Source organism: Schistocerca gregaria, chromosome 4 (assembly GCF_023897955.1).
Source record: "Schistocerca gregaria isolate iqSchGreg1 chromosome 4, iqSchGreg1.2, whole genome shotgun sequence".
Taxonomy (NCBI): domain Eukaryota; kingdom Metazoa; phylum Arthropoda; class Insecta; order Orthoptera; family Acrididae; genus Schistocerca; species Schistocerca gregaria.
Window position 1 is genome coordinate 196,326,986 of NC_064923.1, and position 23,409 is coordinate 196,350,394.

At 37.2% G+C, this 23,409-nt stretch overlaps 1 protein-coding gene across 1 annotated transcript in view; it reads left to right on the top strand.

Annotated features, from left to right (window-relative positions):
• LOC126266971 (integrin-linked protein kinase) overlaps positions 1 to 22,069 on the top strand; it is a 53,264-nt gene extending 31,195 nt beyond the window's left edge. The window contains exons 8-9 of the mRNA XM_049971699.1: positions 7,394 to 7,524; positions 18,394 to 22,069. Of these exons, the coding sequence (XP_049827656.1) occupies positions 7,394 to 7,524; positions 18,394 to 18,540 (278 nt within the window). The 3' untranslated portion in view covers positions 18,541 to 22,069. The remainder of the gene's footprint in view (positions 1 to 7,393; positions 7,525 to 18,393) is intronic.
• Positions 22,070 to 23,409: the final 1,340 nt, after the last annotated feature.

Genomic DNA, 23,409 nt, shown 5'->3' on the forward strand with positions numbered 1-23,409 from the left:
ATCTGTCCCCCATTGAGCATGTTTGGGACTGGATGAAGCGTCGTCTCACGCGGTCTGCACGTCCAGCACGAACGCTGGTCCAACTGAGGCGCTAGGTGGAAATGGCATGGCAAGCCGTTCCACAGGACTACATCCAGCATCTCTACGATCGTCTCCATGGGAGAATAGCAGCCTGCATTGCTGCGAAAGGTGGATATACACTGTACTAGTGCCGACATTGTGCATGCTCTGTTGCCTGTGTCTATGTGCCTGTGGTTCTGTCAGTGTGATCATGTGATGTATCTGACCCCAGGAATGTGTCAATAAATTTTCCCCTTCCTCGGACAATGAATTCACGGTGTTCTTATTTCAATTTCCAGGAGTGTAGATAAGGAAGAGCAGAGGGCCTATAACGCACGCTTGGGGAATGCGAGAAATCACTTCTGTTTCACTCAATGACTTTCCATCACTTACTACAAACTTCTGACCTCTCTGACAGGAAATCACAAATCCAGTCACATAGCTGAGATGATTTTCTGTAAGCATACAATTTCATCACAAGTTGAGTATATGATACAGTGTCAAAAGTGTGCTGGAAGTCTAGAAATACAGAATAAATTTGAAATCCCTGGTCAGTAGCACTTAGCACTTTGTGTGTGTAAAAAGCCAGTTGTGTTTCACAAGAAGGATGTTCTCTAAATCATTGCTGATGTGTGTCTGTCTTCTTTCAGTTTCACAAAATCTATTTAGATCACATGCGGAGAACTAGGTCTGAAGCTCATTTGTTGAGCAATATACTAAGGACATTCATCAGTATACTTTATTTTTTATGAAAAAATATTTATTTATTCATCAATATTCATTTTGTCCCCTTCAAAGTAATCCCCCTCAGATACAATACACTTACGCCAACGCTTCTTCCAATCCTCAAAACACTTCTCATAAGCAGTTTTTGGTACAGCCTTGAGTACTTCCAGCGATGCAGATTTTATTTCCTCAATTGTAGGAAATCTTCATCCTTTATTAGGTGTCTTCAATTTTGGGAGTAGGAAAAAGCCGCAAAGGGCCAAATCTGGCAGGAGTTGGCAACACTGCGCCGACGCGGACTCTTCGAGTATTTGCTGCACTAAATAATTATAAAAAGCGTTGTTATTAAGCTATTTTTAAATGTATACAGGTGTTATAAATATAATATAAGTGTTGTTAAATTAGTGGAAGTGTTAGTGAAGTATAAAATAAGATTAAACGGTGTAAGAAGCGTATTTTTCTTCTCGCACCTGTAGCACGAATCCTAGGCCTAATTTCACGCGCGCGAATCGTAAGTAAGCAGTGAATTAAACTTATAGGTAAACGTTTCCAGTTGGTATAAATATATTATAAGTGTTGTTATATTAGTGGAATTGTTGGTGAAGTGTTAAATAAGATTAAACGGGGTAAGAAGTTTATTTTCCTTCTCGCGCCTATAGCACAGACTTTAAGCTTAAGTTCACGCGCGCGTATCATAGGTAAACAGTGACTTAAACTTATATGTAATCACCAGTGTTTTTTATTCATTACGCTTTCAACCTATTTATATCTGACTGAATAGTTTCTAGGGTCCTTTGTTTACGTATTAGCCAGTACTTAAATCAGTTTATACGATTTCTGTTTTTGTCATGAGTGAGAAGTGTGTGACATGCCGTAGGATCGTTAGTTCCGGGGTATGGTGTGATGGGTGTTGTAGTTTCTTTCATTGGGACGAATGTAGTGGCGTGGGAAATGGGGACATAAATGAGGCTCACCAGTGGTATTGTAGAATTTGCAGTAGAGATAGGAAAATACTGGAACAGGAAGGGAAAATTGCAGCTCTTCAAGTTGACCTAGACAAGGCAAGGGAGGATCTGGACAAGTTAAAGAGGGAGACGGGTGAACAAAGGTGGGAAGTGGCAACAGGCAATAGGGGGAACAGGCAAAGGAGAGCATCAGACAGCTTTGTGATAAATCTTGAAAATAGATTTGACCTGTTGCCTCAGTCAGAATCGGATGAGCCTCATGTAACTGAAGCTGTAGAAAGGGCACAACAAGCTTTCAAGGACTTGAAAAAGGTAGGGAAATTTGTAAAGAGAAAGAAAGTTCTGTTGTTAGGTAGTTCCCATTGTAGAGGTGTTGGCCATCTACTGCAGGAAAATCTAGGTCCACAGTACCAGGTCACAAACTTTTTCAAGCCTAGTGCAGATCTGGGTCAGGTAACAGAGGATATAAGTTCTCTATGCAAGGATTTCACGAAGGAGGATGCGTGGTTATAGTGGGTGGTCTGGGAAACAGCATTGACAGAGACTCTGAATATTCCATAGAGAGTGACCTGGTGAAGATAGCATCAGCAACGAAGCATACAAGTGTGGGATTTGTGTCTGTGTTGAGACGCGATGATCGGCCTCATTTGAACTCTTCTGTAGGGAGGGTGAACTTGGAGTTGGAGTGGCTGCTTAGGATGGATATAGGGTTTCATATTGGTTTGATTCCTGTGGATGCTATTGATAGGAGGGGCTACACTAGGCATGGCCTTCACCTCAATAGAAAAGGGAAGGGAAAACTGTCTGGCTTGATTGCAGAAAACTTAAGGCGGGACACTGTCACAAGTGGTAAAATACCAGTGGTCACAGGTGTCAGAGGGATGCTTTTTTTTAGGATAGGGAAGGGGGATAGAAAAAGAGTTTTAATAGAGATTGGCAGACAGACTCAGTTGTTTTTAAAGATTTTATTATGGAAGTTATGTCTTTTGGTGATGTGAGTGACATATTCGTGTACCTGAAGCTATTTGTAAAGGCTAGTTCCAGATATTCTATGGTGTCACGGGCAGTGCTGCAAAATGGTTCAAGTCATACCTCGCTAACAGGAAACAAAGGGTATCAGTGCAAGGGACTAGTGAATTAAGTCATCATCAGAATTGGAAGAAATTACATGTGGTGTCCCACAAGGATCCATCTTAGGGCCATTGCTTTTTCTTGTGTACATTAATGATCTCTCATCAGTTACACTACCAGAAACAGAGTTCGTTTTGTTTGCAGATGACAAAAGTATTGCAATAAATAGTATGTCGAGTGTAGTTCTAGAAAGATCTTCTAATGATATTTTCATGGATATTAATAAATGGTTTAAAGCCAACTCACTGACATTAAACTTCGAAAAGACTCACTATATGCAATTCAGAGCCTGTAAGAGGTTTCCACCCAGCATATGCACAAAGTACGAAGAACAGCAGATAAAAGAGGTTGACAGTCTTAAATTCCTGGGATTACAACTTGATAATAAATTCAGCTGGGAGGAGCTCACCAGAGAACTGCAGAAACGCCTTAACAAATCTGTATTTGCAATTTGAGTGTTAGCAGACATAGGAGACATAAAAGTGAAAAAGCTTGCATACTTTGCCTACTTTCATTCCATAATGTCATATGGTATAATATTTTAGGGTAACTCTTCAAGTCAAACAAAAGTTTTCAGAGTCCAAAAGCGTGTAATACGTATTATTTGTGGAGTAAACTCACGGACGTCTTGTAGAAACCTCTTCAAAGAACTGGGTATACTAACTACTGTCTCTCAGTATATTTACTCCTTAATGAAATTTGTCCTAAATAATATATCTCTTTTTCCAACAAACAGCTCAGTTCATACGTACAATACCAGGAACAAAAATGATCTGCACAAGGATTTAAAAGCACTTACTTTAGTTCAAAAAGGGATCCACTACTCAGGAACACTCATCTTCAATAATTTGCCAGCAAACATAAAAAATTTAGTTACAAATAAAGATCAGTTTAAAAGGAGCCTGAAAGACTTACTAGTGGCCACCTCTTTCTACTCCATTGACGAATTTTTTAATAGAAACAAATGATGTGTTGCATATATTTATACTATTAGTATTGTTATTTCAGCTTAAAAATAAAAATAAAAAATGGTGACATGTTCCACATCCACGAGGATCTCCTCAACACGGATCTATGGAACTAAAAACTAATCTAATCTGGTGAATATGGTGGCTGAGACATGATTGTGGGTTTTTTTTTTGCCAAAAAATCTCTCACAAGTAATGATGAATGAGCAGATACATTTCGTTATGCAAAAGCCATGAATGGTTTTTCCACAATTCCAGACATTTTTGCATATTGCTTCTCGCATACGGCGCATAACGTCAAGGTAATACTCTTTATTAACCGTACGACCTTGAGGCAAAAATTTGTGATGCACTACACAATGACAATTGAAAAAAACAGTGAACAAAACTTCAGCATCTTGGCTCTTCAGGATGCTTCCATTGGAACGAATAGGCTCTGGCTTCAATGTCGTGACCATAAACCCATGTTTCGTCATCAGTTATGATGCTTTTGAGCAAACCAGGATCATCATTGACGTCATTCAAGAGCTGCTGAGTGGTGCTCATCGACGGTTTTTCTGATCAAAATCGAGAAGTTTCCGAATAAACTTCGCTGACACACATCTCATGCCCAAAACATCTGAAGAACTTGCATGACACGAGCCAATCGATATGCCAGCACCGTCAGCAACTTTCTTACAGTAGTTCAATGATTTTCCAAAAACAATTTTCTTCACAGCTTCAATAGTATGGTCTGTTATTGATTTAGTGGGGCGTCCATACATGGCTACACTCCATACAAATACTTTCAGAAACGACTTCCTGACTTTTAAATCTATATGTGATGTTAACAAATTTCTCTTCTTCAGAAATGCTCAGAAGCAAAATTGATAATTGGAAGTTTACTCCAGAGATGGAACCAAAACCATTCTTTTATCTAATGTTGTTCTCTGAATTTTAATCATAACTCTATGCAGTGCCTTGTAAATCAAATTACTGCTAAGTAAGGCCGGTTATCCTGCTGTAAGTGCTCAGTACTATCCTTGCGATGCCCAAGCGGGTTGCTACTTTTCTCTCTCTTTCACATATATATATATATTATATAAAGAAACTTCCACATGGGAAAAATATATTATATTTGGTGTCTGTGTATGTGCGGATGGATATGTGTGTGTGTGCGAGTGTACACCTGTCCTTTTTTCCCCCTAAGGGAAGTCTTTCCGCTCCCGGGATTGGAATGACTCCTGACCCTCTCCCTTAAAACCCACACCCTTTCGTCTTTCCCTCTCCTTCCCTCTTTCCTGAAGAAGCAATCGTTGGTTGCGAAAGCTAGAAATTTTGTGTGTGTGTGTGTTTGTGTGTTATTTTATTGTGCCTGTCTACCGGTGCTTTCCCGCTTGGTAAGTCTAGGAATCTTTGTTTTTAATATATTTTTCCCATGTGGAAGTTTCTTTCGAGAGAGAGAGAGAGAGGTTATTATTGTTGTTATTATTATTATTATTATTAGTGATTGTCCCCATTGGAGAACGATAAACAGGTAATTTTCAATCTTTCTTAGGGTTCTTATTTTCCCAGCATTTCTTCATTTTCTCCCCAAAGTCCTTCTTTCTTTCTTCCGTCCACTTAAATGAATACTCGATGTTAACAAATTTCTGTTCTTTAGAAACGCTTTCCTTGCCATTGCCAGTCTATGTGTTATATCCTTCCTACTTCGATGTGGACGATAAATAGTTTTGACAAGAAGAGAATAGAAGCTTTCGAAATGTGGTGCTACAGAAGAATGCTGAAAATTAGATGGGTAGATCACATAACTAATGAGGAAGTATTGAATAGATTTGGAGAGAAGAGGAGTTTGTGGCACAACTTGACTAGAATAAGGGATCAGTTGGTAGGACATGTTCTGAGGCATCAAGGGATCACCGATTTAGTACTGGAGGGCAGTGTGGAGGGTAAAAATCGTAGAGAGAGACCAAGAGATGAATACACTCAGCAAATTCAGAAGGATGTAGGCTGCAGTAGGTACTGGGAGATGAAGACGCTTGCACAGGATAGAGTAGCATGGAGAGCTGCATCAAACCAGTCAGGACTGAAGACCACAACAACAACAACAACAACAACTTTCTTAATTTCTTGTAAATCTAGTTTTCAATTCAATGAGAGTGTTTCACTTGCATATTCAACTGTCAGTTTGATTATTGTGTTGTAGTATCTGATTTTAGTGCCCTTTGACAAGCATTTTTTGTTATACAAATTCAGACACTTTCTTGATTTTCTGCAATCTGTTTTTTGTGCCATTTTTTCAAATCCTGTTGGTTCAATAATTTGACTGAGGTACTTAAAGTGTTTGACTGTTGATTTCACCATAATTTGTTTTGGAATATCTAACTTAACACATGAATTCAGTCTTCTCAAAGGAGATCTTCAGGCCAAGCTTCTCTGCACATTCTTTGAGGGGTCACGATTTGTTTTATTGCTGTGTCTTCACTGTCAGTTAGAATCACCAAGTCATCTGCAAACACTAAGTATGGAACATTCAATTTTCCTTGACCTCTTCCAAGTTTGATTGGCTTCCAAAAGTTTTGGTTTCTTATTTCCATTTTCCATTCTTTCATTACTTTGTCTAAAACTGTTTACTCCTGTTTTGACTAAGAATGATTCTGAAATTTCATCTATGAATTTAATTTTTGATTTGGTTTCTGGAAGTGTTCATTATTATTATTATTATTATTATTATTATTATTATTATTATTATTTTACAAGGGATAGATCACCTGCATAAACGTCATTGTATAACCACATGAGAAATCACATCCTGAGGCATCTCTTTGACTATAGAAAGTGTGGGGTAAAAATTGTAGAGGGAGGCCAGGGATTGGATATAGTAAGCAGGTTCAAATGTGTGTAGATTGTGATAATTATGCAGAGATGAAGAGTCTTGCACAGAATAGACCAGTATGGAGAGCTGCTTGAAACTAATTTTCTGATTGAATGAAGACTGTGACACAACAGAACTCATCAAATCTCAATCTCTCTCTTCCTCTATCCATCTATCTCATTTCTTCTTGTTGCTCAGGGGTCCTGTTGTGGCTCTGCTACAGCAGAACAGCAGATTGTTCAATTATTTGTAATTATCATTTTTTCTAGCACAGTTTACATTGTTAGAATGCTCCTTTACTGATAGTGTACAGTACAATGTTCTCCCTGCACTTCTTGTAAAAAGGCTAAGTTTCAAATGCTTTATTAACCCTTTAATTGCCCTGGACGTGTTAACGTGTGCGCCTTTGTACCTGTCCCTGTGTGATCTGAACGTGCTTACGTGTGCTACCAGTCCTTCTACCTGGTACTCCAAACGAACATGTTTACGCGTAGACACGTTCAGAGTACCAGGTAGAAGGACTGGTGGCACGCGTAAACACGTTTAGAGCACACACGGACACGTACAAAGGTGCGCGCATTAACACGTCCAGAGCAATTAAAGGGTTAAGTTTTAAGGGTGTTTTTTTTTTTTTTTTTAGAATTTGTAACAGCTATCCCTGTATGTTAAAAACACATTGCATTTTTCAGCACTGCAGAAGAAACCAAGTGAAAGAAACTGGGAGGCTTGTGATATGTGGAGCTATGCAATTTTACTGTGGGAGTTAGCAACTCGGGAAGTGCCATTTGCCGATTACTCACCAATGGAAGTGGGTATGAAGGTAAGATGGTTCTGGCGAATGTTACTAACTTCCTTCAAATAACGCAATGCAGAATTGCCAAGTACTGGATCGTATGATTTTGTTTTGTGACAAAATGTTATGTTACTGATCATAGCTATTTTGGAGGCATAACTTTCAAGGGAAAAGAGAGAATTCTGTTTGGCTCTCCAGTAATTTAATGTTTTCTTCAAACATAAAACATCATAGCTTGTTCTTCTTGAGATTAGATTTTTCTGTCTGTACTTGTAGTTGCAGATGCTGTGTATGTGTTCTGAACCACGAATACTTTTTATTAAAATGAAAATAATTGCTTCTTATTTGTGGAAGCATGTAATTGACATGAATATGCTTTACAAAACCAATCTTGCACCTGTGTTGCTTTCATTAACAGAATAGCACGTAAAGACAGATAAAAAACCAGACACAATACAAGTCCACAGCCAAAGTTTTCATAATAGGTCTATCATCAACATTAGTAATTCTTGACATAGGATACCATAAAGGTGTCTCTGCTGCTTCATTACCCCATGTAGCGTCTTAAGCCATTCTGGAGATGATTGGATTGGCCTCTGTAATCACCCTCCTGGGATACTACAGCACACTTAGAACACAGCTTACAGCCTCATTGCTATCATTCTTGATCTCTTTGCTGTGGGTATTGCCACCAGATATTACATCCCTTCTATCCTGAACCGATTTGTCTTGTGGTGATGACAGTGTTGGGGAACCTTGAGAGTACGACTCAGGGCAGTGTGACATCTCAGTGTTCATCATGGCTGGAGACAGTACAGGCTGCAAAATTTCCAGGGACAGTGTTTCCTGATTTGCTGGGTCCGCCACCCATGAAGAATGACATGGAGCAAAGACAGTGTGGAGGAGATTGCTGCATTGCCAGGGGCAGGAGCCCATGTAGTGGCGTAGAGTGGAGATTGTAGGCAGGTGTAGGTGTCTATTGCTGCTAGGAGGAATGAACAAAATGTTGTGGCGTTAGCCCATAGCAACTATGAAGAGCTGAAGAATTCATGTTACTGCAGCCTATGGAAGAGGTTGTAGGTTGGTGAACTCATTTGTTGTCGTTGTTGTTGTTGAGAGACAGCTTGTTATAACACCTGTGGAAGTAGAAACAATTTGTCACCGCCTAGTACAGATGATACCCCAGATGTCTTACAGTGGGGCCAGGGGCCAAATTTGGATATCCGCTGAATGAATTTGTCCACTTTGCTGTTTCTGGCATGTTGCAGCATCTTCAGTGCGACCTTGGGTGTGGTTATCTTTGGGTTGGGGTTAACCATTAAATTTGGCACTGTATTAACATGAAGACAGAGGCTTGTGGTCTTACACAGAATATGATAGGAATATGCCATTCATTGTACTGTTAGTAAGTCGTATGGCAAAATACTAACATAAATTAACTCTAGAAGAAGCCGACATGGGGGAGGATCAATTTGCATTCTGTAGAAATGTTGGTATACATGAGGCAGTGATGATCATTAGATTTATCCTCTAAGATATGTTGAAGAAAAGCAGACCCCATATCCGTATTTATAACATTTGTAGATTTAGAAATAGGTTTTGAAGCTATTGACTGGAATGCACTAATTGATTTTCTGGAGGTACTTGGGATAAAATACAGAGTGTGAAAGATTATCTAAAACTTGTACAAAATCCATGCTGTAGTTATAAGATTTAAAGGGCATGAAAGATTGGCTGCAGTAGAGAAAGGAGTGAGTTAGTTTTGTGGTCTTAAGGCCCCCCCCCCCCCCCATGTTATCTAATCTGTATATAGAGCAAGTTTAAAGGAAACTAAAGATAAATGTGTTAGGGGAGTTACAGCTCATGGAGAAAAAAATAACATTGCGTAGTAAAATCCCTTTTTAATGTATCTCAGGGAACCAAACTTTTTTTCCTTAAATAGAGTGTTGAGCTCCAATATGCTAATTACGTACCCATTGTCAGAATTTTGAAGTTTGTAGGCCTTGTAAAGCAGTCACATGTAAAATCACCAATTGGTGTGTCATTTTAAAGGCAGCATCCAAAATGAAGAGGAAGTTGTTTATATTCAAAAGTTACTATTTTTAGTTAATACCATAGACGAAACATGACTACACAAAAAGGGAAATTCTTAAATATTATCATTTATTTTGTGAAGCAAAAAATTGAGAATTGTAGTTCACTATTTCCTTCTAGTGTAGCATATTGAAAAGAGTTGTTACTCTAACTCAGAGATAACCAAACTTTCTTCACGGTGAGTTGGATAATTGACAAAATGACAAGTGAGAGTCGCATCATTATTCAGTACAGTACTTACAGGCCAGAACAAAAGTTCCATGAAAAAAGACAAGAAACTAAGTTCAGCATTCTGTGTTATCAATGAGTGAGTGGTAGGGATTGCACAAAAGACAAGAACAACCAACATATTTCCTTACAGAAAAGTCAGTAAAGAATGTGAAGTTAACAAAAAATAGTTACACCAGACCTAGTGTGCACATTTCCGAATCTTATCAATCTAAGCAGTAGGAAACTGTTAGTGAGATTTGTGAAACCAACCTGTGGCTCTCAAGATATCTTCAATTGTTTTGTTCAGTTTTGCTGCATCCAATCAAGAGAGTTCCTTTCAAATGTTCGTCACTCAATCTCATTCTGTGTGCTGACTTTACATTCTTCTTCTTTTTTTTTTCAAATATTTGCTCACAGACATAAGTTGCTCTTGAATACTGATGCCATAACAACAGCAAATTTCTTCTGTTTTGGAAACTCAGCATCACATAAGCAGTGGTAAAATTCAGTTTTCCATCTCTGTTCTTCTCAACAAGTCCTTTGATAGCAAATCAATAAGCTCCGACTGTATCTCAACTAGTATGTCACCAAGTTTACACTCAAATGGATTCTGGAACAGAATAATGTCCTTCTTCTCACTAGTTTGATGCTACTTGCCATGAATTCCTCTCCTGTGCCAACCTCTTCATCTCACAGTAGAAGTTGCAACCTATGTCCTCAATTATTTGCTGGATGATGTTCCAATCTCTGTCTTCCTGCACAGCTTTTGCCCTCTACAGCTCCCTGTAGTACAATGGAAGTCCTTTCCTGATGTCTTAACAGATGTCCTATCACCCTATCCCTCCTCCGTGTCAGTGTTTTCCTCGTATTCCTTTCCTCTGATTCTGCACAGAACCTTCCTCATTCCTTACCTTATCAGTCCACATAATTTTCAACATAAGTCTGTAGCACTACATCTCAAATACTTCGATTCTCATCTGTTCCAGTTTTCCCACAGTCCATGTTTCACTACCATGCAGTGCTGTGCTCCGAACGTACATTCCCAAAATTTCTTCTTCAAATTATTTCCTATGTTTGATACTAGTAGACTTCTCTTGGCCAGGAATGCCCCTTTAGCCAGTGCTAGTCTGCTTTTGATGTCTTCCTTGCTCCATTCAGGATTGGTTATTTTGCTGCCTAGGTAGTGGAATTCCTTCGGTCATCTACTTCATGGACATCAATCCCAATGTTAAGTTTCTCGCTGTTCTCATTTTTGCTACTTGTCATTACTTTCATCCTTGTTCGATTTGCTCTCAATCCATATTCTGTACTCAATAGACTGTTCACTCCATTCAGCGGATCATGCAGTTCTTCACTTTCAATCAGGATAACAATGTCATCAATGAATTGTATCATTGATATCCTTCCACCTTGAATTTTAACCCCACTCCTAAACTTTTCTTTATTTACATCATTGCTTCTTTGATGTACAGATCGAACAGTAACAGCGAAGGACTACACCCTTGCTTTACAACCTTTTTAATTTGAGCACTTCATTCTTGGTTGTCCACTCTTCATTATTCCCTCTTGGCTCCTGCACAAATTGCTTACCCCTGTTTTTCTCAGAGTTTGGAACATCTTCCACCATTTTACATTGTCGAAAGCTTTTTCCAGGTCAGTGAATCCTATGAACTTGCCTTGATTTTTCTTTAGCCTTGCCTCCATTGTCAACCACAATATCAGAATTGCCTCTCTGGTGCCTTTACCTTTCCTAAAACCAAACTGATCATCATCTAACACATCCTCAATGTTCTTTTCCATTCTTTTGTATATTATTCCTGTCAGTAACTTGGATGCATGAACTTTTAAGCTGATTGTGTGATAATTCTAACATTTGTCAGCTCTTGCAGTCTTCGGAATTGTGTGGATGATATTTTTCTGAAAGTCAGATGGTATGTTGCCACATTCATACTTTACTCACTAATGTGAATAGTCATTTTGTTGCCACTCCCCCCAATGATTTTAGAAATGCTGCTAGAATGTTATCTATCCCACCTGTATTATTTGATCTTAAGTCCTCCAGAGTTCTTTTAGATTGTGATTCCAGTACTGGATCCCCTATCTCTTCTAAATTGACTTCTGTTTCTTCTTCTATCACATCGGACAAATCTTCCCCTCATAGAGGCCTTTAATGTACTCTTTCCACTTATTCGCTCTCTCCTCTGCATTTAACTGTGGAATTCCCATTGTACTTTTAATGGTAGCACCCTTGCTTTTAATTTCACTGAAGGATGTTTTGACTTTCCTGTGTGCTGAGTCAGTCCTTGCAACAATCATTTCTTTTTCAATTTCTTCACTTTTTTCATGCAGCCATTTCTTCTTATCTTTCAAGCACTTCCTGTTTGTATCATTCCTCAGTGACCCGTATTTATGTATTCCTAAATTTCCCTGAACATTTTTGTACTTACTTCTTTCGTGAATAAAAAAAATAGGAGTGCTGGTAAGCTACTACAAACAGCGTAGTGAACGCATTATTGTGGCCAAGATAGACATGAAGCCCATCAAGAGCTGCATGGAAATGATTATGAGAATCATGTTAACGTCTGCACGTGGGTGTTAAGACAGGACTTTCTAAATGTTACAAATATCTTGTTTAATGATGAAGCCACATTTACCAATCATCACCAAATGATGCATTATTGGTCTGTTGGTTTCGTCAAGTGGAACGTGAGCATTAATGGAGTGTAAGCATGCAATGTGAGATAGTGAACCATCAGCTCAAAGGCTCGTTTTTCAAAGTCAGGACACTGAACACGCATAAGTATTGGAGCCTATTAACAGACCATCTTCTACGGATGCTAGAAGATTTTCCTCTGCAGACTAAGAGGCATCTATGGTGCCAGCTTCATGGATGTCCAGCACATAGTGCACGAGGTACTAAAGCATGTCCTCACAAATTGTTTCCAAATCATTGGATTGGATACAGAGGACCTGTACCTTGGCATGCATGTTCCCTAGATTTGATGCCTGTAGGCTTTTTTCGGTGGGGAAAGCTAAGAGACACTGTCTACAAAGACATACAAATAACGCCATATGCAATGACATGCCACTGAAGCTTGCTCGGACAGCTCCACCAAAATGCTAGCACTTGTGCAGCAGTCGTTTCATACCAGACTCGAAGTGTATTTAGCCACTGTCGGTGGTCATTTTGAACACAACCTGTGATGGTCAGTTGCCACATTACTTGTCAGAATCCACACAACTGTGTGTGTGTGTGTGTGTGTGTGTGTGTGTGTGTGTGTGTGTGTGTGTGTGTGTGTGTGTACTACCACAGGTATTGTGCAAGTGTCAGTGTGGGAACATTTTAAATATGAAATTTCATAAATGACTCCCACTAGACTCCTGCAATAGGCACCACTCACACTCTAATTTAGCCTACTTTTGGTTTGTTAAGGGCAATAGGCACAAAAAATACACTTTCAAAGTATTATTACAATCTGTTAATTGGCTAACAATTAGAACCCCAACTAATAATCCATTCTGTGACAACTGCAACTGCATATCAGTAGCACTTTCCATTATCGCGGTGCAAGTTTTAGATGATTCATCCTGTGTGTACAAAAGAAACTGCACAAGAACAAAAAGTAATAAATTCAAAGAACATTAGCATATCTGTAGGAAACTGTGCAAGTGAGAGACTCAGCAGAAAACCAAAGCTTAGCACTGGCAACGCTCAAAGAGTGAAAGTGCTGAGTGGGAATGTGGGAATTCTCAGGGAATTTTACTTGGAAAAATCTGGCAAATCTCAGGGAATTTCATAAAACTTCAGGGCAATCTGCATTTTTAACCTGGCATTGAAATTGAATTTTATTCTGTTTTATAAATCACAAAATTTAAAATACTTAATATCTCAAATTGTGTTAACTATGTGAATATCATTCTACATAAATTATTGGTGTTTAAAAACTGCTTCTGAGTGGTATATTGCTCAGCTAAAAGGAAAAAAAAGTCATCATGTGGTATGCACCTGCACTGCCTGGCTCACCGTTAATTTATCAAGAGCTTCTTGACACCATCTTCATCCTCACACCTGGAATTCTTGGAGCATTTTTTCCAAGTCTGAGTAGCCACTGTAAAGTGGGAATATTGTAGATATACATATGGAGGGCAACATTTGTAGTGCCATTTTATAAATTCTGGTAGATCAGTATGAACTTCGATTATGTTTGCTATAGAACTCCTTTTCAGGTACAAAAAAACAGTGTTTACACATAAAATGACAATCGAGGAGCTACTTGATTGCGAAGTAGTTGCACATCAGTCACAAAAACTTTACAACAGCTGGAAGAGCAGTGTGTTGACCACATGCTCCCATCCATATCCACATCCGGTTACGCTTAAGGGCTGAGGATGACATGGCAGCTGGTCGGTACAATTGGGGCTTCAAGGCCTATTTGAACAGTATGTGTGTGTGTGTGTGTGTGTGTGTGTGTGTGTGTGTGATAAACAAATGCAGAATAGAATCTCTAGTGGATGAGATGAAAAGTCTCCATTATTTTAAAAGATGTGAACACTAACTCATTCCCACTCTAGTTCACCCATTCAGTGAAAGTTTACACAGCTTTCAGTTTGAATTAAAATTCACAGTGTTACCCTACTATAAATCAATTTGACATCAAAAGGGAACACAAGGCAGGTGATAAGGAGCTGGCCCAATTCACACACAGGCTGCACTTATACAAAATTTACACATTTATTTAAGAACATCACCGAGCTGTATTTTATTTACTGTGCAGAAAAACTCTTTGGCTTCATAAAGTTTTCTGTGAATACAAACAGACTATTTTGACCCAAAAGCAATTTTATCAAAGAATTATTATTATTTTTTTAAATAGTAGAAGCTTTATGAAGAGAACGCGTACCAAATCCCAAAGCTGTTGTATCTGGTAGAACACTATTGGATTTATAGATGTTTCTGCTACTTGGACATGGGTTCTACATTAACCTATTTAAACAGATTCTAACCTTCCAAAGGGTGTGGCCCCCTTAGTGTATATCTTAATTCAAAACAAATCCAAATAATGTTAAATCAAATGTGTATCAGAGCACTTGTTAATATCAAACAATCATAACTTTAACCATGATAAGGAGCAACTTCTGATACTCACAACTGATGTAATACATTAATTACATATCAAGTAAATTCAGTCACATTAAAAATTTACAAAATGAATCATATTATAGTTAAGCTAAAACTACCTTAGGGGGCTTTACTTCTTTGCCAAATACCTCGTTCACTCGTAGTAATTCAGTGTTGGCCAATCGAATGTTTATGTTACTGTATGATCAAAGGATGCATGCGTTAGCTAAAGTGAAATGACATTCTAGCAGTTCATGTTGAAGGTAAAACACAGTGTAAGCACAATGTCTGAATCACTGTAGCAGCTCACAGAATATTAAAAACAATATGATGAAGTAAGTTTAAATACAGTTGACAAGTCAAACTGACAAGACTAACCAAATTCAAACTATAACTTCAGTCAGCATCCCCCATTCGATGAGTGATTCTGTCGCAGTACACACCAATTAAGAAGCAGAGTGCAGTCATAATATCGTACCTTATGAATGACTGCTGCTGAACACATGATATTCCCCACATTTTTTAGACAATTGCCACAAATTGTGCTGTCCACTCTTGTGCTCTCCTGCACAAAATTTCGTCAGACACACGCAGTCGAAGCACCAGCGTCCAACAGTGTCGACTCTTGGCTTTCAGAAACAGCTCTCCAGTTTGCTACCCACAACCTCCTGTTCTGTGCATATCACTGCTGAGACCCACATGCCTCACTCGCCCTTCACTGCATGCGCCACACCAACCTCAGGGTTCAATGTTCCGAACCTTCCCCGCAGGTGATAATTCCCTCTTGTGGTCGGCAGAGCAGGAAATACAAAAATGTATGAACAACCGGTACAACATGTTTAGGAAAGGTTCATCTACATTATCTTTCATATGTGATCTTATACATAGAATATTAATGAAATTAGAGAACAGATAAAGAGTGGCACATTTGTTTTTAGATTTTTCATATTCATATGAACTGCTACTTATTAAACTGGAACATTAACAGCGTAGAGAAACAACTTAAAGTCTCTTAGTCATACCTAGATAACTGACATATGCTTCTAAAAATCAAGCAATAAAAAGCTAACACATTTAATAAGTACAGCTCTATTTGAGCTCTTGTAAAGTATGGTGTACACCAATGATCAGTTCTGTGGATTCAATTACTCATATTATACATAAATGATCTACCCATTGTGCACAATAGCGAATTACTAAACTATGCAGATTGTTGTTTGCTGAGGACCTGAGGAATCATCTGGCACAGAATTGTTCTGGGTTCTTACATGTTCTGAAAAATTACTTCCAATGTACTTGACTAAGCTTTAAACCGTAGTAAAACAAATCTAATGTGCTTTCAAATAAACCACCAACCTAATAGAAAGCAGTGGACCATTGTGTCTGACGGTATTACAGCAATAGAGTTGGGCAATACAGCTGACTTCTGTCTTGGAGACAATGTATTAATCTTTTACCAAAAAAAAAAAAATTAATAGTAGTGTTAGCAGCAGGAGGAGTAGTAGTAGTAATAAAATAATAATAATAAGAGTAATAAAAAATAAGAATTGAATATTTTCACAATTTGTGTTCAAGTCAACTCAAATATGCAGAGACTTGAATATGTTTTGTAATACTGTGAGTAAATGAGAAATTAAAGAAATACAACCAAGTAAAAAAGTCTTCAGTACAAATTGATATTTTTTACAAGTAAGCATGAACAGATGATTTACAATCAATATGTTGTCATAGTCTAATATAGGTCTACACCTTGATAAACATTATCTAAAGGTAAAAATTGCAGCTATTTGCGTAAATATATTGTTTTTAGGTACCTATCGATCACTGTCCTCTGTAGACTGAGCTTTGCAGTATGCACAGCCATAGAAAACAGTAACAACACATTCCTTGCCAACTGGTTTGTCACATGTTGCTCGCTCATATGAACCTTTCTTTGTGAGATTTTTGCACCTGGCATTGACAATGACTTCCTCCTACATCTCATTTCTGTGTAATCTTCGGCAGTTTCCACTATGAGCGTAAGAAGGTTTCTTATTGGTTTGTAGATTACTCAAGCATTCATGCTTGCAATATCTAGAATATTAAAAAAACATCAACAAACCATTGTCTTCACACAATTTCATTGAGTACTTGCCGGTCATATGGGCAATAATATCTACTCCTCACTTAGTTTCATTCTACAGTGACACTGTGTCAGGCTCTGACCTCATGACAGTCCCAGTTTGTAAATCTGGATGCAGAGAACAGAATTATTAACTTCTTTCGTGAATTTCTTTGATACACTATGTGGATCGTATCAGCATTCTTGAAAGTTACACATAGGACCTTGCGAGATTTCTTCATGCACTCAGGCACTTCAATTCTGATTTTGTTCGTTGTACCAAGCAAGCAAGCTTGTTTGGTTTTTTCCAGATGTCATGCTAGTGAAGTGAGGTGAAGAAGTTGTCGGAATTAACATTCCCTCCTTTATTTAGATCTTTACCTATTACTTTATTCACTACAAATTCATTAAGATGTTCACTACTAGGACGAGTTTCATATTTACCAATGCATGGGAAAACATTTAGTATATATTTGGAATGTGTACTGACAGTCATCCAGCATTTCTACTCATACTTGTCAGGTTTTGAACCCTTGAACTGAGTTAACTGACAGCTACACATGAATGGAGCAACTGCTTATCAGAACAAATGTATGGGCCAGGAGTGTGCAGGCTTTGACAGCTTGCTATGAATCTCTCCAATACGCCTTGACATGAGAGTAGACTTGTCATATTTTAGTCGCCGTAACCATATCAAACTCAAAAACCCAGCAGAACATAATGTTTTCCCTGAAGTGATTACACATCATCACAGACTTGTTAAAAAAGGTTCACCTGTTGTTGCAGCATTTCTAAGTGTTGACAGGTGTTGGTTCACGTACTGCCTTTTTAGTATAATGTTGTCTCTCTTGGTCCTTTGCTCACATACCCATGTTTTGTTCAGGATCATTTCACATTCTTTTTACCTATCAATTTGCCTCATAGACTATTTTGTTCTAGGCTATTACAGTTCAAAACAATTGAGAAGGTTTCGTATTACAATAATTCTCACATATCCAGTACATAGTGATAGCTACTGAAAGTGCTGACTGAATTTTGTAATTCATTTTCCTCTTTGCCCCTACACCAGCATACACAGTTAAGGATTTACTTTGTTGATGAGTTCTACTGTAGTCTTATATTATTCTTTTCTGTCATGTATTTTTGGTTACATTATTTGAAATTGGTTTTTCAGTGGATATGATCTGCAAGTAATAGTACATGTTAATCAAAGCTACATACTACAGTTTTACAGATATTATTTTGTTTTTACACTTTGTTGTGGTTCACGTGTTTTATCTCTTATTTGCACAATGATAACCAAGATATTAAGGCTAATTTCAAAAGTTTGTTTTGAGCAATAATGTAGAATTTTATTTTTACTTTGTTTCAGATTGCTTTGGAAGGTTTGCGTATCAGTATCCCACCAGGAATTTCATCACATCTAGCTAAATTGATTAGAATATGTATGAATGAAGATCCAGGGAAGAGGCCAACCTTTGATATGGTTTTGCCTATTCTTGATAAAATGAAACGATAATTGGCACATTGTCTGTTTTACAGCACATGTTCAAGTGTACACCCTATTCAGAATTACTTTGTGAACAGTGGCAGATTCTTTTCTGTGTCAGTCATTGTTGCTGGGTTGTGCTGATAAGGCATAGCATCTAACATACATTGACAACAACCATGTTAGCAAAAATTGTCACAAAATTACTTTAGTTCTTTAGTTACTCAAGAAGACAATACAGAATTATGACATAGCTCTAGGTAATGTAATATTCACCAAATTTGGAAGTGGATATACAGCTGCAATGCAGATGACTTTTATTTTGCAGCAGTTCTATTGTAACAAGGTGCCACAGTATATCACAAAGAAATTTTGAGTAGGACTGAATAGCTAAGGGCTGATACACACAATATTGTATGTGTATACATGGGGGGGGGGGGGGGTTAATTTTTATTCAAATTTGACACAGAGGATAGAGATATAAGAAGTGAGTGCAGTTTCTTATTTTACATAAACATAAGGTTTCCTAAGCATAATTGCAGAAAGCGGCTTCTTTATTGGTGCTGCTTGTCAGTGATGTTTATCACTAGTCTGATAATAGTGCCTTATTGTACCATAGGTGTATGCCATTGATAGCACATTTATGAAACAAACTACCTAATTTTGCTTAGCATTTTAGAATTTTTATTGCAAACACTGCCATGTATTTTTAGATCTCAGAAGGTGAGTTCTCCAATATAGAAAGTTGATATGCCTTCCACCATACACTTTTCATAGTTTCTATATGAAGTGCCTTGTTTTTGAGGATGCGTTTATATTTACATATCAATTTACCTATGTTGTATCAAGAGACTAATCAAATCTTATGATAAAGAAGGATCATATTTTTCTTTTTTAGACTTCCATGTACAAACGGTTTACTAGTAAAGACAGTAATATCACGTATTATATTTTAAAACTGGATGTCGAAAGAAATGCGCACATTCTTGTTCTTCCCATAAGTGCCTAATTGAGTGTAACTTAGTACACACAGAAGACTTGCCAGTAGTCTTATTTTATCATAGTTTTGTCAGTATTTTGTCATTGCTTTTTGCTTTTTTATCATATTAGAATCTCATAAGTTCTTTGTTTATTTAGTAATACTCATTTCATTGGTAATGTCATTAACATTAAAACATTTGTCATGCACATAATTCATTTGAATATTTGGATGCGCTGTCCTAGTGTCAGCATCAACACGTGATATTAAAGAATAGCAGTATTTCGAATTGTGGAAATGAGGAAAGGCAGCTGCAAGCACATGGTGCAATTTTATGAGCAGTTAATTGTGTCAAACATCAATCAGCTGCAAGTGAGTGGTTGCCTTTTCTCGATTTTGTTTGATGTTTCAGATAATAAAATTGTATGGTTACAGAATATGGACACTTATAGAACCATAAATGCTATCTTCTGTAATTTTCGTACAAAATGGGGCATCATTTCAGTTATATTACACACAGAGTGTGAGTGTTTGTTAGTCTTGACTTATTTCATCCCATGTGTTCCTTTTATACTTCAGTCAACAACAAGAGTACTAACTCATAGGTCGATATTTTCCGTAATACACTATTTCCTTCAGAAGACATGTTCTAGAAGCTGTTCTGTTGCAGTAAGAGAGGTAGTCATTTCATGTGCTCCTAGAGTTTTCACTGCTGTTGTTCATTAAGCTGTATCACACTTGAAACTGAATTATGTTATTCACATTTTTTACTAAGTTTATATTTGAGTGGGTCATTTTTCAGTCAGAGTGTAGATGCCCCTGTACAGTGCTACCTAATTTATGTTTGAAATGTGGGGTTGCACTAGAACATTAAGTATATCATATCTGTAAAAATGAAACTCCGTTAAATCTTTAGAATACCCATTTTTTTTTTTCCTTCCTCTCCTCAGCTGTGGAAATGTGACTTCCTGAGATGAAAGGCAGTGCATGTTGCTGCCTCTTATGCTGTGATATCCAGTCACTGCAAATTCTTCATGTCCTTAACACAAGAATATACATATTTTCAGATATTTTTAATTGCATATGTGTGTGCATTCATGATAAGTAACAGATCTTAAGTACAATGTTTAACTTACGTAGGAATTAAATATTGTGTTTGTTGGTACTTAGATTGTTGCACTTCAGTTTCTGTTTAAGAAGCATTACAAGCTTGTGGCTGTTATTTTATTTGTCCGTGAGCTGATTTGTTTCATCATTTTGTGAAAGAATGTTTAAGCAAAACAAGAGTGATTTTGTGTAACAGTAAGAAACTCGAAAATAAACCTTTTATTTTTAGTTTCAAGTATGCTTTTCAAATTCATTTTTTGTATTATATTTTAAATTTCATTTTGTGTTTCTCAAGGCTAATTCCGTAGCAGTTCTGTAGTGGAATATCTTACTCATTAAAGGAGTAATTGCTGTACTGAGCATTTGTGACAGATTGAACCATGTGCTGGACTAAGACTTAAATTTGAAATGTCTTTTGTTGGATGTGGAGGATTAGGTGCAGTACAACATGTACTTACCTGATGTCAATGATATTAATTTCAGCCCGTAACACTGGTAAACACATGGTGGCTCTCTTGGGAATGTTTGCTATTTTGTGCCCATTTTTTCCTAAAATTATTCAGTATCTACTGCCCACATGCTTGTGTAAAATTATATGTCAGCATTTAGGCAGCTTGCATTGATTGTATGGAATCTCAAAACGTTGCATTGTAGCATAGCATGTGACATTTTGAAAATTCTTATTGATGGAGATATTGGTGTAGTTCTGGGTATCGTGTGAAGATTGTATGTATAATTTGTCAAATTTTGTTCCACTTTAAATGGCTATTTTCTGTATCTAATAATGTTTATTTCATTTTAGTATTAAACTTCCTATCTTTGTGTGAATTAGCCGGAGTATTGTAAGCTTACTTTTGATGTTCTATTTTCTGTTTATGTTGTTGTCTATAAAATATTAATTTATTAATGAAGTTAATTGCTTGAAGAGATGTCTTTATGTTTCTATTTGAAAACACATAATGTATTACCATTGTAACTTTTAACATAATTTTGAAGTGTATCATTTCATTGTTATTGTGGATATTAGTTATTACTATGGATTTGTGATGAGTATATTTCCCTCATTATTTAAACACTATCCAAAGCTGTACGAAAATTAGACTTATTTTGGGTGAAGTGTGTAGCATTCTGTGGAATCTTACACTGTTTTGGCCCCCATCGATTAATTTAAATTACCTTTGGATCTTTTTGTTGACACAGCAAAATAAAATAAGGGTTCACATATGACAACATGCATTACAAGTGATACTGTGGATTTCGTAGCTTACAATGGCTCACTTTTTAGTTTTTCTCCAGAAGCCATATTTATTAATTTTTTGTTACAATTTCAAAGTGAAACATCTAAAAAATAAGTAGAACTACTGATAAATACTGATTGTGAACACAGGCACTGTGTAACCAAGCTAACCTATTGTTAGCTTTAAATTATATATTTGAGAATCATTTCCATAGTAAATACACATTTAAACTACATGTAATCTTCATTTATTTTAGTTCCTTACATTGCTTGTAGTATCTTCAAAATGGATCCAAATCCCATAATGGGAGTTAATTCCTGTTTGTTGAGAGTAAATATTGCAGGCACAGTGTTCATGAAACTTATGACAGATAGAATTCATAATTTCCAAGCAGTACTTCAGACTACACAGTTAAGAAGTGGCAATTAGAGCTAAGTTCTGGCAGAAACTAGTTAATACTCTGTTACTTATAGTACAAACTTGTTACCCATTCAAAATAGCAGTGTCCTCAAGAAGGCAGTTTTGTATACTTTATTGGAGAAATTTTAATTTTGCTCTGTAGTATGTATTACGCTTTGTAATTTTTTACAAATTGTAAATTTATGATTCACTTCTGCTTTTTTCGCAACAACATGCTATTCAGAGATGGTGTAGAGAAAAAGCCCATTGTAAAGGAGGACGGCACACCTTAAGATCTCAGTGCAGAAGATGATGAGATATAGCATATGAAAGCAAGAAAATAACTGAAGAAGAAGTAACACAATCAAGGTTGGGCACAGCAGGTGGGTCCTTCTCATCCTGGTGTCAGAGTGACCTAACCTTCCCCAATATAGACATGTCTTTTTCTTTAGGAGAGAACTATTAGCACCAAAACAAGGGTAGTCTATGTGCTTTTACTTGTGTGTATTGACAGTACTGACATCTCTCCTAGGCCTGCCACACATTCCAGTATTACCTGTCAGGTAAACCTTCACAGGAAATATATATCTGTACAGGGTGGGGCACACACATGCTATGGTAAACTGGATGATTTTAACTCAGTCAATTGAGAAATGGGGAGCAGGCAAGAAGATGGCACAATCGTGTTAGTCAGTTTGTTAGTGGCCATGAAGTGTAAAAAGAAGCAAAAACAAAAAATGTGGTGTACAGAATGGCAGACAAAGAGAAATGAATACACTCATATGAGATTAGTAAAATAATTATGTTTAGATTACTGTAATTATTTGCGGACGAATGAAGATGCTACCAAAAAATATTGTCGCTTGTGACTCCTTTAATACAAATGAAAAATACAGGTATGAAAACTTCTATTTCTGCCCATGAAAGACTGACAGCTACTCTGAGGTTTCTTGCAATGGATAGATGGTACGAATGTCTCAAATATTTTGCTGTAATACCACCCCTTGCTCTTGGCAAAATAATTCCAGAGACATATGACACCATCTACAATATAATGAAAGGAGTGTATCTGGTATGTATGTATAATAAATACACACTTTTTTTTATTCTTAGAACTCTTTTTTACTATTCAAAGACAAAATTTTAACTGAGGCATAATAATTAACAACACATGAA